This window comes from Octopus sinensis, linkage group LG2 (genome assembly GCF_006345805.1).
Source record: "Octopus sinensis linkage group LG2, ASM634580v1, whole genome shotgun sequence".
NCBI classification, from domain to species: domain Eukaryota; kingdom Metazoa; phylum Mollusca; class Cephalopoda; order Octopoda; family Octopodidae; genus Octopus; species Octopus sinensis.
In genome coordinates this window covers 62,193,046-62,209,773 of record NC_042998.1, presented here as the reverse complement: position 1 = coordinate 62,209,773, position 16,728 = coordinate 62,193,046, and the positions used below count along the sequence as shown (strand labels likewise).

Here is a 16,728-nt window from a genome sequence, read left to right as displayed (position 1 = left end):
ATAGGATTAATGAAGACCACCCCCTCCCCACTTCGGTCATGAATGACCATCGGATTGCACCTAGAAAGTTACCCTCTGAGACACAAGTTTAGGCAAGGTTGTTTGCGGAAGACCAGCAATTGCGCATGCATACCAGCCTACCTTCTTATTTCTTTACTGCCCACAAGGGGCTACACACAGAGGGGACAGACAAGGACAGACAAATGGATTAAGTCTATTATATCGACCCCAGTGCATAACTGGTACTTATTTAATCAACCCTGAAAGGAGGAAAGGCAAAGTCGACCTAGACGGAACTTGAACTTAGAACGTAAAGATAGGCGAAATACCGCTAAGCATTTTGCTCAGCATGCTAACGTTTCTACCAGCTCGCCACCTTCTCCACGCCACTGATATTAACCAAGGGAAAGACAAAATCTGATACAGCTTGGCGCCACTGACATTGCAACTCATTTCTACAGCGTGTGAACTGGAGCAACATGAAATAAAGTGTCTTGCTCAAGAACACAACACAGAGCCTGGTCCGGGAAATGAATTTACTATCTCATGATTGTGAGCCCAGCGCTCTAAGGAATGACATTGACAACATTAAATAGTTAAGTGACCAAGACCTTTGGTGATATGCCATGCTTGAAAAAACCCATCAAACCATGTGGGATCGTAGTCATGGCCAATACCAGTGTTGCGTAACTGGCACGTAAAAAAGTACCCTTCAAACATTGGGCGATATACTGTACTTAAGTAGACCTGTCAAGCCATACGAAATTGTAGCCAAGGCCGATGTTGGTGCCGTCTGATGGCACCTGTGCCAGTGACACATAAAATGCACTGTTTGAATGTTGGGCCACATAGAGGCAGTAAGAGGTGACAGACCTTTGACAATATACCATGCTTGTGAAGACCTGTCAAGGCAAGTGAGATTGTAGTCATAGCCGAAGCCGATATCACATCAATGGCACTCGTGCCAGTGGCACATAAAAAGCACCCACTACACTCTTGGAGTGGTTGGCGTTAGGAAGAGCATCCAGCTGTAGAAACCATCACAAATCAGAGTGGAACCTGGTGTAACTCCCCAACTTTCCAGTTTTCAGTCAAACAGTCCAATCCATACCAGCATGGAAAGCAGACATTAAATGATGGTGATGATGATGATAATAATAATTATATATATATATATATATATATATGGTCAGATACCTTGATGGAGTCTATATTACCAGATAATTCTGACTCAGTGTCAGATAAACATGACTCAAATTAAACATTTATCTCAAAATCATGACAATCTATATTTAGCGTTGTTATATTATGTCCCTTTAGTAAATCAAATTGAGATTTGAGTGGTCAATACAGATATCTAAAAGTCAGCAACTGTACTGTCCACAATCCATAAATCTAAATGGACACATTTTCAATCCAATTTCAATAGTATTATCAGAAAGAATGACAGTATTACCATGGGTTTATAATTGTTTTCCAGTGATTTTACTCTGGTACCTATAGCATAGTGTTATGCCAACTCTTGATTGAGCAGGTCTATGTCAGTATTCAGTCAAATAATTAGAGCTAGAATTCTAGATAGGTCCTCTATGATTAATTGCATGTGAGAATAATGTGGCATTCTGGGAGCGTATTTTTTCCACTGTCAAGTTTATTTAACCTTAAGTTATCCCTGATCAAGAAAATCTAGGATCATAAATGTTCCGTTTTGATCATCCCATGTCTTTTGCACACATTCTATCAAGGAATACATTATCTTTCTTTTTTTATTGTCTCTACTGTTTATTGGCTACTATTTCTAACAGAGGTACCTTCATTGGTTTGCCTGCAGGAAAATGGATTCTGGTGGTGCCCAGAAAGAAGGAAGGCACAATGAAGTAGATATGAATATGCTGCTAATCATCACATATACTGGTACCAATTGTTTGGTTAGACAGAATGGGCTAAACTAGGGCTGACCAAACTGAAGCCCATGGGACGTGTGCAGCTTCCTATCTTGCAGCCAACTTGATATTTTCTTGAAATGGGTTTATTTAAACAAACCTTTTGAAAATTTTATCAAAAATTAAAGATTGTAATGAAAAGTAAAAAAGAAAGATACTACTGTTTTTACAATGATAATATTTCATGTTGAATCAATGATCCTTCATTCATTATTGTAATAATAGCATGAGAAAGCAAAATGCTTTCCATTCTGTTAGTATACAAGTGGCTCTCAAAAAACTTTCTGTGATTAAAGTGGCCCGCAATGTAATTTGAGTTGGCCAGGCCTAAACAAACCAATGAGGAAAATTCAACATAGTTACTGATCCTGACAAATATTCTTTTCTACTCCAGGCACAAGGCTCAAAATTTTTGGGGAGGGGGCCAGTCGATTAGATCGACCCCAGTATGCAAATGGTACTTAATTTATCGACCCTGAAAGACAAAGTCGACCTCAGCAGAATTTGAATACAGAACGTAAAGACAGACAAAATACTACTAAGCATTTCGCCTGGCTTCCTAACGTTTCTGTCAGCTCTCCACCTTAACCATCCTGATAAATATTGCAACCATAAATCCACATCTTCATCATCATCATCGTTTAACATCCGCTTTCCATGCTGGCATGGGTTGAACAATTTGACTGAGGACTGGCAAACCAGATGGCTGTACCAGTCTACAATCTGATCTGGCAGAGTTTCTACAGCTGGATGCCCTTCCTAATGCCAACCACTCCGAGAGTGTAGTGAGTGCTTTTATGTACCACCAGCATGAGGGCCAGTCAGGTGGTAATAGCAACAGCCATGCTCAAGTGGTGTTTTTTACGTGCCACCTGCACAGGAGCCAGTCCAGTAGCACTGGCAACAACCTCATTCGAATGTTTTTCATGTGCCACTGTCATTAAAATATAGCCTACACACAGGTGTAGGTATGGCAGTGTGATGTGAAGATCACTTCCCAACTACAGAATTTTAGGTTCAGTACCACTGCATGACACCTTGGGCAAGTATCTTCTACTACAACCCTTGGCTAAATAAAGCACTGTGAGTGAATTTTGTAGATTGAAATAGTAAGAAGCTCATCAAATACATGTGTGTGTGTGTGTCTCTCTCTTTCTCTCCTTGTACTGATATTCATTGTGATAAATGTAAACAAACATCACCATACATGTGGTTTTGTTTGTTTCCAATCTGCCATGAAAACATGTCAAGCCTTAGAGAAATATTACCTTACTCAGAAACAGTTGAGGGTTGTTGACAGGAACTGCATCCGGCTGCAAAAATTTGTCTCAACAAAACCTGTCTGGCTCATGCAAGTATGAAGAAGTGGAGATTGACCCATTAAAATTTAAACCAGGCAGATCCATATCCAGCCCAAATATTCTTCCTGCTTTATGTTCAAATCAGCCAGATTTGGGCTTTCATATTTACCTTACAATGTCATTCAAAGAACAAACAACCACATCACTCAAATGTTGAATCTAGGAGATTATGCATAACTAATTCAAAACAATGGGAATAAATAAACCATGCGTTTGACACAGTAATCTGAACACTGAAGGATTAAATTGATTGTGATGGTGATGACTCCCTAATAAGGCCATGGCAAAATGAGAAATCTGGTTAAATCTGATGACAAACAGCCATGAATTGGTACGGAATAAAAAGAAAGGTACTTACGAAGGTTTTGACATTTCACTGTGTCTGAATCAAAAGGAATGAGGAGATAATCACAAGCTTCACGAAGTTCCTGAACAGATACACTGGGGGGACAGCGTACCAGGCCAGTTTTGTAATAATTCTGGAGAGCAAGAGGGGAAAAAAATGTTTAGAGAATGGAAAAAATATTTCAAATTGCTTACAATATATCACACACTATATGTATGTTGTGTGTGTGTGTGTGTATGTGTGTGTGCATTGTTGTGAGCTGTATATTGTGTTTGTTAGAGACCATTGTAGTGTGGATGGTCACTGGAGGCCTTTCTATGTTGAATCCCCATTCTTGTGGGGTCAAGTTGTGATAATGATTGATGCTATATTTTCATTAATTGAGAATAAAATCAGGCTAGCTGTAGTACAACAAAAACAAACATTTACACACACACACTCATATGAGGGGCTTCTTTCATTTTCTGTCAATCAAATCCACTCACAAGTTTTGGTTGGCTCAGGGACACTTGCTAAATACGTCACACAATAGGATTAAATCCAAAACACATGGTTGACAGGCAAGCTCCTTAAGCAAAAAACCATGTCCAAAGATATAAAATTTCTTTGTTTCTTGTTATATCTATGAAATAGAATTAAAAGGAATGATGAGTTGTTGGCATGGTATGACTGGTTCTTTCTTGCACGATGCTCCAATCTGATCTGGCAACGTTTCTACAGCTGGATGCCCTTCCTAACACCAACTACTCCAAGAGCATAATGAGTGCTTTTTACATGCCACCAGCATGGGTGCCAGTCAGAGGGCATTGGCATCGACCACATTTGGATGGCGCTTATATATATTTTCTTTCGAATTTGCTGAATTCTATTTTTTTATTTGTTTTATTTTTAGAAGACCCAGGAGACACATATGGCCAGTTATCCAATTTCTACAGCATATAAGTGATCGAGATAACAAAATTCTGCCCAAATGGGGCACCAGTCAATTGTAAGGTTGAAGGCCAGTAATTTTTAGTGGAGGTGACAAGTTGATTACATCAACCCCAGTACCTGTCTGGGATTAAACTACATCAATACCACAGGAATGAACTGCAAAGTTGACTTTGGTGAGATTTGCTCTCAGAATGTAAAGAGCTGAAAGATATGCTAGTAAGCATTTTGTCTGATGTGCAAACTACTCAACAAGTAAACCACATAATTAAGCTATAGATCGAAGCAATTGTATTTCTCTAGCTGCAAGGTTCCAAGCAGTATTTCTCACTGAGGAGACACAATCATGTTGAAACACTAGTGTCTGAGAGTTGGCTGATGTCACTAAAGTGTTTGTGTTGTCAGCATACATTGTCTGAAGGAAGATGTTCTTTGAAGATGAAATCCAACAACAAAAAGCTTTAATCACATCTAATCCAGCCAGAACATGTTAAGAATGGAAATACATATCTTGCCATTTTGTGTGGTCATAATAACTTCAATGGCTCTTAACAATTTTCAAAATATGTTTATGCATATAGATATATATATACAGAGAGAGATTGTGATACAGATAAACACAATTAGGCTTGATGTATATATAGATATACATATAGATACACACACGTATACATAGAGTTATGTGTGTGTGTTTATACGTGTATATGTATATTTATATATATATATATATCAAGCCTAATCAGGCTTATTTACGTTACTATCTCCATATCAGCTCACCTGGATTTATCTTAACACCACTCTTTACCCAGCGTACCTAACCATTGATAAAGATTCAAATTATTTGAGCACAACTATGTGTTTACTACAATGAGCCTTTCTAGATCTCACCTTTGACTATAATCATGCATGTTGGCTTACCAAGTGGAATCATAGTCGTGGCTGTTACCAATGTCATGTAAATGGCACTTGTGTCGGTGGCACATAAAAAGCACCCATAACATTCTTGGAGTGGTTGGCATTGGGAAGGGTATCCAGCTGTAGAAACCACACCAAATCAGACTGGAACCTGGTGCAGCTCTTTAGTAAACCAGTTCCAGTCAAACCATCTAACCCATGCCAGCATGGAAAGTGGATGTTAAATGATGGTGATGATTGCGTGTGTGTGTGTTTGTATGTGTGTGTGTGCGTCCCATCAGTGTACCACACTTCATGTAGTTACTTTGTAAAAGGCAAATGAACAGTACTACTGTGGTACTCATGTAGGGCTAAATATCCCTGATGGAAGCACTGTGTTTAAAAACCACAAACCTATTGTTCAGCATCAGTGGTGAGAATGTTAGATGTACATATGTGCCACACTGGGCCTTGTCAGTAGCATGTACTTATTGCCAGCTGCATGCTTAAACAAAACCTGTCATAACTGATATGAGAAATTAATGATTGAAAAGTCAAATCTTGCAATTAGTCACCCAGCTGAATAAGAATGTATTACATGCAACAGAAACAGCATTAGGTTAAAATAGCAAATGTGTATCACATTCAATGCAGATACATTGTGAAAGGCAAATTAACTGTTTCTGTTGCATATAACAAATATCTGAGTACAAGTGTGTGAATAGTCATGTAGCACCTGTACAGTACGAAACCGGTTCTGCACCATCCCCTTCTCTCATACTTTTATCATACACACCCATCTCCAACCACATAGCTGCTCCCTCAGAGTTTGTAGTCTTGCAAACTGCATAATGATCTCACTGGTGTTACGGACATGAAGAAAAGCTCCTCATAAACACTATAAAGTGGTCAGTATTAGGAAGGGCATCCAGCCATAGAAACCATGCCAAAGCAGACATTTGCACATGTGCAGGCCCAAGACCCATCAGATCCTGTCAAACTGTCCAATCCATGCCAGCATGGAACATGAATGTTCACTTTTACACGTTTCAGTCACTTGACTGCAGCCATGCTGGAGCACCGCCTTTAGTCGAGCAAATCGACCCTGGGACTTATTCTTTGTAAGCCCAGTACTTATTCTATCGGTCTCTTTTGCTGAACCGCTAAGTGACGGCAACGTAAACACACCAGCATCAGTTGTCAAGCAATGCTAGGGGGACAAACACAGACACACAAACATACACACACACATATATATATACATATATACGACGGGCTTCTTTCAGTTTCCGTCTCCTAAATCTACTCACAAGGCTTTGGTTGGCCCGAGGCTATAGTAGAAGACACTTGCCCAAGGTGCCATGCAGTGGGACTGAACCCGGAACCATGTGGTTGGTAAACAAGCTATTTACCACACAGCCACTCCTGCGCCTGATAATGATAATGTTAATGACAACAGGCTCCTTGCAGTTTCTATCTACCAAATCACCCTCACATAGTATTAGTTGGCCCAAGACTATAATAGAAGACATTTACCAAGATGCTGTGCAGTGGTAGGACTAAATCTGAGACGAGATAGTTGTAAAGCTGACTTTTTCTAATCACACATCATTCCAAAAATAGATCCTTAATTTGCAATGAGGCAATATCAGTGGTCACAAAAATTAAGGGGATAGAAGTAGAATGTATCATCTGACAACAATAAAATGATGAAGTGTAGAACTTGTTCATCTAGGGGTCAGAGATTCTGAACTGGAGTCTACATGACCCTTGTGGGGCCCATAAGATTTTGTTATTAAAATTTATGTGCAATAAATTGGTTATACTTGTACAATTCCTGAAAATATTTCATCATCATCAATATTCAATGTCTGTTTTCCATGCTGGCATGGGTTGAACAGTTTGACAGGAATTGACAAGGTCAGGGGCCCCACACCAGTTTCTATAGTCAGTTTTACTATGGTTTCAATGGCTGGATGCTCTTCCTAAAGCCAACCACTTTACAGGATGTACTGAGCACTTTATACACGGTGCCAGCACCAACCAACACCAAGGCTTTTTACATGACACTTTGGTTTTAGGATATCAATTCTGTTGTGGTGGGCAAATACAAATTTTTTTAACATCAAATGGCTGTGGTGGTTCTGTAGAATAAAACAGGATTCAGAGGGGTTCATAGGTAAAAATAGATTGAGAACTAAAAGATGGTCTATTGCAAGAGTGAACTTGCTAATTCAGAAATGAATACAACTCACCAATATTGCATGGAAAACAGTTGAAGAAATACCATCAGCCACTTCATATTCCCCTCTCTCATTTGGGCGAGTAAAGTTGTTTTCAAGAGACGAGGTGAACATTCTGGAAACAGATGAGAAAAAGAGTAAATAAAATAAAAGTCAATGTTTCATTTTTTAAAAGCACATTTACAGACCAAAAACCAAATAATCAATACATGCACAACATATTTTCAAATTATTTTAGTGTATCAAAAATAATTTGAAAATAAGTCCATCAAACTATTCAAATACAGATACACCACCAATTTTTCTGCACCCTTAGTTCCAGGCCTTTGCCAATAATGCTGACACCTTTAAAACTCCAAATAAGGGCTGAAAATCAATTAAGGTTGTTTATCACTTTTTTTTTTTAAGTCTATGGAGAAATATTCAAATTTGAAATGTTTGTATGCCTTCTATGTAGGTTTACATATAATATATCACACCATAATACTGTGCGAATTAGGTTACCCACTGACAAGCTTCTAACACTAAATAAAGCAATCAACAGCAAGATGACTTGCTATAGTGAGCTGGCAGAAACGCTAGCACGCTAGGCGAAATGCTTAGCGGTATTTCGTCTGCCGTTACGTTCTGAGTTCAAATTCCACCGAGGTCGACTTTGCCTTTCATCCTTTCGGGGTCGATAAATTAAGTACCAGTTACGCACTTGGGTAAATATAATCGACTTAATCTGTCTGTCTGTCCTTGTTTGTCTCCTCTGTGTGGGTAGTAAAGAAATAGGTATTTCGTCTGCTGTTATGTTCTGAGTTCAAATTCCGCCGAGGTCGACTTTGCCTTTTATCCTTTCAGGGTCGATAAATTAAGTACCATTTACGCACTGGGGTCGATGTAATCGACTTAATCACTTTGTCTGTCCTTGTTTGTCCCCTCTATGTTTAGCCCCATGTGGGCAATAAAGAAATAAGATGACCTGCTTTGGATCACACCATCCCAAAATGTGTATGCACGATGACCAGAGACCACATGTGAAGTTGTATTCGCACTGAAACTCTGAACATGACTCGCTGGTCATAGCTGGCTCAAAACACCATAGATGAATGCCGTCACCAATACAAGAAGCAGTAGTTGAATGCAAGTTAGTTGCTCTGTTTATCAGGAGTCCTCTGGTGCTACAAGATTTTATGAAGGGTATGTAAATGGACTGGCTACTTGTTTCTCTGGAATCGGTCAAGAAATATAAACATCTCTGATGAGACCCAAATAAAAGATAAAACATGATTAACCCTTTAGTGTTCAGATTATTCAATCAAACATAATGCCTATTGATTCCCATTGATTTGAATTAGTCATGCATTATCTCATATCTTCAAGATCTTGATGGTGTAATTACTTAATATAGAATAATATTGTAGGGTAGGTGCGATAGCCTGAATCTGGTCAGTTTGAACGTAAAACAGATTAGCTATTTTGGCCGGATATGGCTGGTTTAAATACTAAAGGGTTAAGGCTTCTTATCATGTTTTTTTCCCATCTTCAGAGAAATAAGTAAATTTGACATTCTTGGCAATCTACTACATAAGTTTATATTTAATAATAATTCTGAGTAAATATTCTTCCAGGCCTTTCATCAGAATAATATAAAAGCACAAACATTCAAATAATTTAAAACAAAACCTAGCATAATGTGCTAACCTCCCTCGTAACCACTGCATTGCCACTGGCTCCTTTCTTTGAAATACTACAATAAAAGGCATATATTTATCCTTTCTTCATTCATGCTGTGACACTGTGTTCTCCATGGTGAAGTTAGGTTTAAAATCCTTTCTTCTGAAAAAGGGCTATTGTGGGTGTAGCATGAAGTGTTAGATTTAGTTTTAAACATTTGCATCACTATATTATTATTATTATTACTACTACTATCATTATAGGCACAGGAGTGGCTGTGTGGTAAGAAGCTGGCTTTCTAATAACATGGTTCTGGGTTCAGTCCCACTACGTGGCACCATGTCTACTATAGCCTCGAGCCGACCAGAGCCTCATGAGTGGATTTGATAGAGGGAAATTGAAAGAAGCCTGTCATATAGATGTATTTGTTATTTGTGTCTGTCCCCCCACCATCGCTTGATAACTGATGTTGGTGTGTTTACGTCTCTGTAACTTAGCGGTTCAGCAAAAGAAACCCAATAAAATAAGTACAAGACTTACAAAGAATAAGTCCTGGGGTTGATTTGTTCAATTAAAGGCAGTACTCCAGCATGGCTGCAGTCAAATGACAGAAACGAGTAAAAGAATAAAAAACAGTTAGCAGGCCAAGCAAAATGCTTAGCCATATTTCATCTGCCGCTACGTTCTGAGTTCAAATTCCACCGAGGTCATTCTTTCAGGGTCGATGAAATAAGTACCAGTTACACACTGGAGTCAATATAATCGACTAGCCCCCTTCCCCCAAAATGTTCATAGGCGTAGGAGTGGCTGTGTGGTAAGTAGCTTGCTTACGAACCACATGGTCCTGGGTTCAGTCCCACTGTGTGGCAACTATGGCAAGTGTCTTCTACTATAGCCACAGGCCGACCAAAGCCTTGTGAGTGGATTTGGTAGACGGAAACTGAAAGAAGCCAGTCAAATATATGTGAGTGTGTGTTTGTGTGTCAGTGTTTGTCCCCCGAACATCGCTTGACACCAGCTTTGGTGTGTATTTACATTCTACTAACTTAGCAGTTTGGCAAAAGAGGCCGATAGAATAAGTACTAGGCTTACAAAGAATAAGTCCTGAGGTTGATTTGCTCGACTAAAGGCAGTGCTCCAGCATGGCCACAGTCAAATGACTGAAACAAATAAAATAGTAAAGAGTAGGAATATTTATTATTACAGTTATGCTAGTGTTTTGTCTCCCTTTACATTCTGAACTTAAATTCTGCCAAGGTCAATTTCAGAATAGATGAAATAAATACCAGTTGTGCAGTGGGGTTGATGTAATCGACTTAACTGCTCCCTTGAAAATTTCAGGCCTTGTACAGATAGTAAAAAGGATTATTATAGTTTGATGTAAGGAGAGTGTTTCAGCCCTTCTAATATGTTATTAGCAAATAAAACAAATTTGTGTCATGAAGGCTTGGCAGCAGAAAAAGCTTATAATAGCTAAGGGAAATAAATCCCCTCACATATGATCAAGTTTGGATTAAAAGAAGTACTGGATCGTCAGTTGAGGGGAAATCAATGTGCCTGTACAAAGAACATGTTAATGACAGGTAATTTAATACAGTTCTATATTTAAGAGATGAGGAATTATGTACATTATTCACATTTGATGGATATTTGTCCTCATCTTGTTTGTTATTAACACAACGTTTCAGCTGATATACCTTCCAGCCATAATCAGGTGTCATGGGGAAATTTCGAATCTGGGTTCTCATTCATAAGTATATGGCGTAGTGGTTAAGAGCGCGGACTACTAACCCCAAGATTCCGAGTTCAATTCCAGACAGTGACCTGAATAATAATAACAACATCGAAAAATACCTTAGGAATGAGAACCCAGGTTTGAAATTTCCCCAAGACACCTGATGAAGGCTGGAGGGTATATCAGCCGAAACGTTGTATTAACAACAAACAAGATGAGGACTAATATTCATCAAATGTAAATAATGTAATTTAAGTTTTTGAAGTTATAAAAGACTAGAAATTAACAAACAGTTAAGAATAAAGCTAAAAGTTGAATAATCACACACACACACACAAAAGAAAAAAAACTGATTTTGAAATAAAATGCTGAAAGATAATAAAAATTTTAAGGGAACTAACCTCTCAAGCATGGTATTTGGTTGAGCTCTGAATAAATCAGGATCAACAACAAAACGGGTGTCATCAACCACCAAAGTAATGCGGTCGCCACTGCGACAGCTCATGCTCTTCGAACCTCCAGTATCTGACTCAGATTCGCAGGACTTGAACTGGTCCAAAGGCAGTTTCTTCTGGTGGTTGCGAGGATCGCCTGGGTTGATGCCATGACAGTTCCAAACAAAACGACTACTGATCTTCTTTTGAGCTTGGTCCGTAGCCTCATTATCACTGCTGCGGCCTTCTAAACTCATTGACCGAACTCGATTCACAAGGCAAGGTTTAGAACGAGGAGGCCCAAGAGAACTGCAAATAAAAGAATTTTAAATATATTATCATTTCAACATCCAATTTTTCAGGTTTGTACAGGTCAGGCAAAATTTGCGGAGGCAGATTCTCTACAACTAGATGTTCTTCATGTTGTCAACATTTACCTGTTTCCAAAGAAAGTAAGATTTCTCCATGGCCAAACATTTTCCTTGGAGGATTAGAAATGGGGGGAGGACCACTTGTATGATAGTGACAATTGTTGACACCTATTCACATGCATGCACATGTACTTGTCTGAGAGTGTGTGGGAAGATGAAGGGTGATATAACGTCACTATCACTAGTGATCACTCCTAACACCATGGTATTGACTGGATGCTTGATTTTTATTGCTCTTGGTATATGTCTTCAGATTGATACCGAAACACACTCTGAAATGTTCATATTGGAGTTCCTGATGTAAATGCCAAGCAGTACATACTGTAGTGTCCAAATTTCTGGCAGAGTTAATTGTGTCATGGTGCTGTTTTTCTCACAGACAGTGCTCAACTGACCCTACTATACTGTATAGTGGACAAAATCCAAAACAATGTGCATGCGTGAAATTAAAAATATAAAATGTCGACAATTTATCTATAGTACCCTGTGTATATGTATGTGTGTGTATATATATATATATATATATATATATATATATATATATATAGCATCTGTCTACAAAATCCATTCACAAGGCACTATCTGGTCCTGGGCTATAACAGAAGACACTTGCCCAAGGTGCCACACAATGGAACTGAACATGTGATTGAGAAAGAAACTTCATAGCCATGTCTTTGCTGACATAGCATCAACAAATGCATTATTGTTTTATGTCATGGAAATTTAGACCCTCTAGGGGGACATGAAATAATTTCTTGAACTCAAAGTACAGGGTGATTCAAAAGTCGTCATACATAGGAACAATTTATCTTTTTATGTGAAACAGTTTATAACAACAGTTTTTTTAACAGTCTCTATATGGTTACCATTGTTTCGAATACACAGTGCAAGACGTTTACCCCACTCCTTGCAATAATAGCACATCTGGTGATACGTGTGAAATGAGTTAGTGATGCATTCCTACAAATGATTTATGTCTTTTATCTTTCTGCAATACACCATGCTATTCAAATGACCCCAAAGATAGGAATCAAGAGGGGTCAGATCAGGTAATCTAGGGGATCTTATAAACCGTTTCTTATAAAAAAAAAAAAATTTTCCTATGTATGGAGACTTTTGACTCATCCTGTAGATAAAGCTTTAAACAATGGCATGTACATAGTGGATTAAAAACTGTTTGGATAGAAAAGTTGAAGGTTGCTTTTTTCTATCTGAAGGCTTTTTAACCCAATATTTTATAAGCTATTGTTTACAGCTTTATCTACTTCACTTCTACTGTTTAAAAAAAAAAAAAAAAAAGTATTAGTTTCCGTTTTCATGTTTCTAAAAAAATATTTGCCAATCCCTAGCAGTTGAGGGAACCCGTGGAAGAGGTAGACCCAGGAAAACCTGGGACGAGGTGGTGAAGCACGACCTTCGAACTTTAGGCCTCACTGAGGAATTACCAGAGACCGAGACCTTTGGAAATATTCTGTAACTGAGAAAGACCAGGCAGGACAAGTGAGCCCAGCCCACTTATGAATGCCTTTCCTCCTTGGACACAAAGACCGGTTGAGGCAAGCGAAGTCGATATAGAACCTCATCCGACGACAGACACCCATCCAACACCCCCCATGCTTGCGAAGACATGTTGGGGCAAGCGAAATCGAAATCGAAATCGAAACCGAATTGAACCAGCCAGGATCCCTGGCCTGGTGGTACGTAAAAAGCACTATCGACCGACTCGGGCCGTGGCACGTAAATACTCCAATGCGACCGTACGACAGGCACCCATGCCAACCCCCTTTGTTTGTGAAGACATGTTGGGGCAAGCGAATCGAAATCGAATTGAACCAGCCAGGATCCCTGGTCTGGTGGTACGTAAAGCACTATCCGACTCGTGGCCGTGGCACGTAAAATACTCCAATGCGACCGTACGACAGGCACCCTTGCCAACCCCCTTTGCTTGTGAAGACATGTTGGGGCAAGCGAATCGAAATCGAATTGAACCAGCCAGTATCCCTGGTCTGGTGGTACGTAAAGCACTATCCGACTCGTGGCCGTGGCACGTAAATACTCCAATGCGACCGTACGACAGGCACCCTTGCCAACCCCCTTTGCTTGTGAAGACATGTTGGGGCAAGCGAAATCGAAATCGAATTGAACCAGCCAGGATCCCTGGTCTGGTGGTACGTAAAAGCACTATCCGACTCGTGGCCGATGCCAGCACCGCCTCGACTGGCTTCCGTGCCGGTGGCACATAAAAAACACCATCTGACCGTGGCCGTTGCCAGCCCCGCCTGGCACCTGTGCAGGTGGCACGTAAAAAGCACCCACTACACTCACGGAGTGGTTGGCGTTAGGAAGGGCATCCAGCTGTAGAAACATTGCCAAATTAGACTGGAGCCTGGTGCAGCCTTCTGGCTTCCCAGAACCCCGGTCGAACCGTCCAACCCATGCTAGCATGGAGAACGGACGTTAAACGACGATGATGATGATGATGATTTTCAAATATTATCAATGCTGTAGCTGAAATTATATATCAAATGGCCACACCCTTCTTCGTTAGTAGCCCCGGACAAGAAGAAAGCTTATTTATAGCTGTTTATTTTCTTTTTGTCTCTTGAGATTAATTGCAGGAATTAATCAAGATATAAAATATTCATTATGAAATATTTGCGACAATGAGTAACCAACTCGTGAAAAGTCTCCAGGGAATGCTTTCAGTCCAGCATATAAAATGCATCGCCAACTGAAGTAACGTTTGATGTTACCATCATAATCACACCATCATCGTTTAATGTTTGCTTTCCATGCTGGCATGGGTTGGACAGTTTGACTGCAAACTGGTAAGCTGAGGAGCTGCACCAGGTTCCAGTCTGATCTATGTTCTCTATGGTTGGATGCCCTTCCTAACGCCAACCACTCCAAGAGTGTAGTGGGTGCTTTTTCTGTGGCACTGGCATGGGTACCAGTTACACAACACCGGCATTGGCCACAACTGTGATCTCACTTGACTGATCTTTTCATGCATGGTATATCGCAAAAGGTCTCAGATATACAAATATACATGCATGTGTGTGTTGTTGTAGTTGTAGATCAGCTCTGACCGAAACAGACCCATCATCAAAAGCCTTCCAGCCATGACTATCTTGTCCTCAGACATTATACATCTAGAACTACATTATCTAATGTGTCTCTCCATTTTGCAATACAGTAGGGTGCAACTTAAGTGAAATTTGACTGCTATATGTATATTTTATATTAAGGTATAGATATAAAGATATCATTTAAAAAGGGTCTTTACTTTCTCATTCCTAATAGGGCAGACAAGGTGTGTGGTCGAGAAGCTTGTTTCCCAACTACATGTTCCAGGTACAATCCCACTGTGTGACACCCTGGGCAAGTGTCTTTCCTCTATAACCCTGGGCCTTGTGAGTGCAAATGGTAGATAGAAACTGAAAGTTCATAGTATACATGGGATTGATACATTCGACTAAAAATTCGTCAAGGCAGTACCTCCAGCATGGCCACAGTCTAATGACTGAAACAAGTAAAAGTATGATTAAAGAGTGAAAACAAGAAAAACACAACAGACAAGTTTTAACCCTCTCAGACCTGGGCCTGTAACTAACTTAACCCTCTTAGACCTGGGCCCCTGCATCTAACTTAACCCTCTCAGACCTGGGCCCGTGACTAACTTAACCCTCTCAAACCTGGGCCTGTGACTAACTTATCCCTCTCAGACCTGGGCCTGTAACTAACTTAACCCTCTTAGACCTGGGCCCCTGCATCTAACTTAACCCTCTCAGACCTTGGCCCGTGACTAACTTATCCCTCTCAGACCTGGGCCTGTGTCTAACTTAACCCTCTCAGACTGTAAAGAGTCTGGGCTTTACTTGTTTATCAGACAAAGTGCTGGGTTCATTACATGCTTGTTTCATTGCAAAAAAAAAAAAAGGAAGTTCTTTTTCGATTAAAAACACAAGTAAACAACTGCTATGGGGAACACCCTTAACACTGAGTCATCAACACACTTGATTACAAAGCTGCAATGTGATCAGTTGTCTATTTTTAGCATTTTATCTTTTTCCGTGCATGTTGTTCATTACTGCTTTAATAGGACAGTAATAGAAATCACGTTTAGGTTTTTTTCGCTATTCTGGGACCATGATGCAATAAGATTAAAGGTGTTAGCATAATTCTTGAAAGGCAAGGGTCATTAACATTTCAGATGATAATTCTTTATCAGAAAATCCAGAAAAGGAGAAAGTAGGGAAAAAGACAGAAAAAAATGTTTAGGGGCCAGGGGAAAAAACTCATCATCACCATCATCATTGTTTAACATCTATTTTCCATGCTGGCATGGGTTGGACGGTTTGACTGAGGACTGGCAAGCCAGTAGGCTGCACCACGCTCCAATCTGATCTGGCAAGGTTTCTACAGCTGGACGCCCTTCCTAATGCCAACCACTCTGAGAGTGTAGTGGGTGCTTTTTACATTCCACCGACAGGGGAGCCAGTCAGGCGACACTAAGGAAGAGAAGAAGAGGTGGGGGTGTTGTTGTATAGGAGCATATTTCATGTAGGGAGATGGACATAGGGGGAGGTGTGTAAATAGTATGTGGTGTGGGTGGTTAGATAGGGATGTGTAGAGATGTGCAAGAATGAGATAAAAAGTGATGGGTGGGAGGTAAATAGGTGTGAATATGATACAGGTGAGAGGGAAGCATGGGAAGGAAAAAATTGGATAAAACAGCAAAGAAAACAC

The 16,728-nt window shown here is 39.9% G+C and overlaps 1 protein-coding gene across 2 annotated transcripts in view; it reads right to left on the bottom strand.

Annotated features, from left to right (window-relative positions):
- Positions 1-16,728, bottom strand: part of LOC115231202 (BTB/POZ domain-containing protein KCTD20) — a 69,101-nt gene that overhangs the window by 9,684 nt on the left and 42,689 nt on the right. For both annotated transcript variants that reach the window (XM_029801277.2, XM_029801283.2), the window contains exons 3-5: positions 11,516-11,857; positions 7,730-7,832; positions 3,663-3,783 (exon numbers count right to left, since the gene is read on the bottom strand). In XM_029801277.2, the coding sequence (XP_029657137.1) occupies positions 3,663-3,783; positions 7,730-7,832; positions 11,516-11,857 (566 nt within the window). The remainder of the gene's footprint in view (positions 1-3,662; positions 3,784-7,729; positions 7,833-11,515; positions 11,858-16,728) is intronic.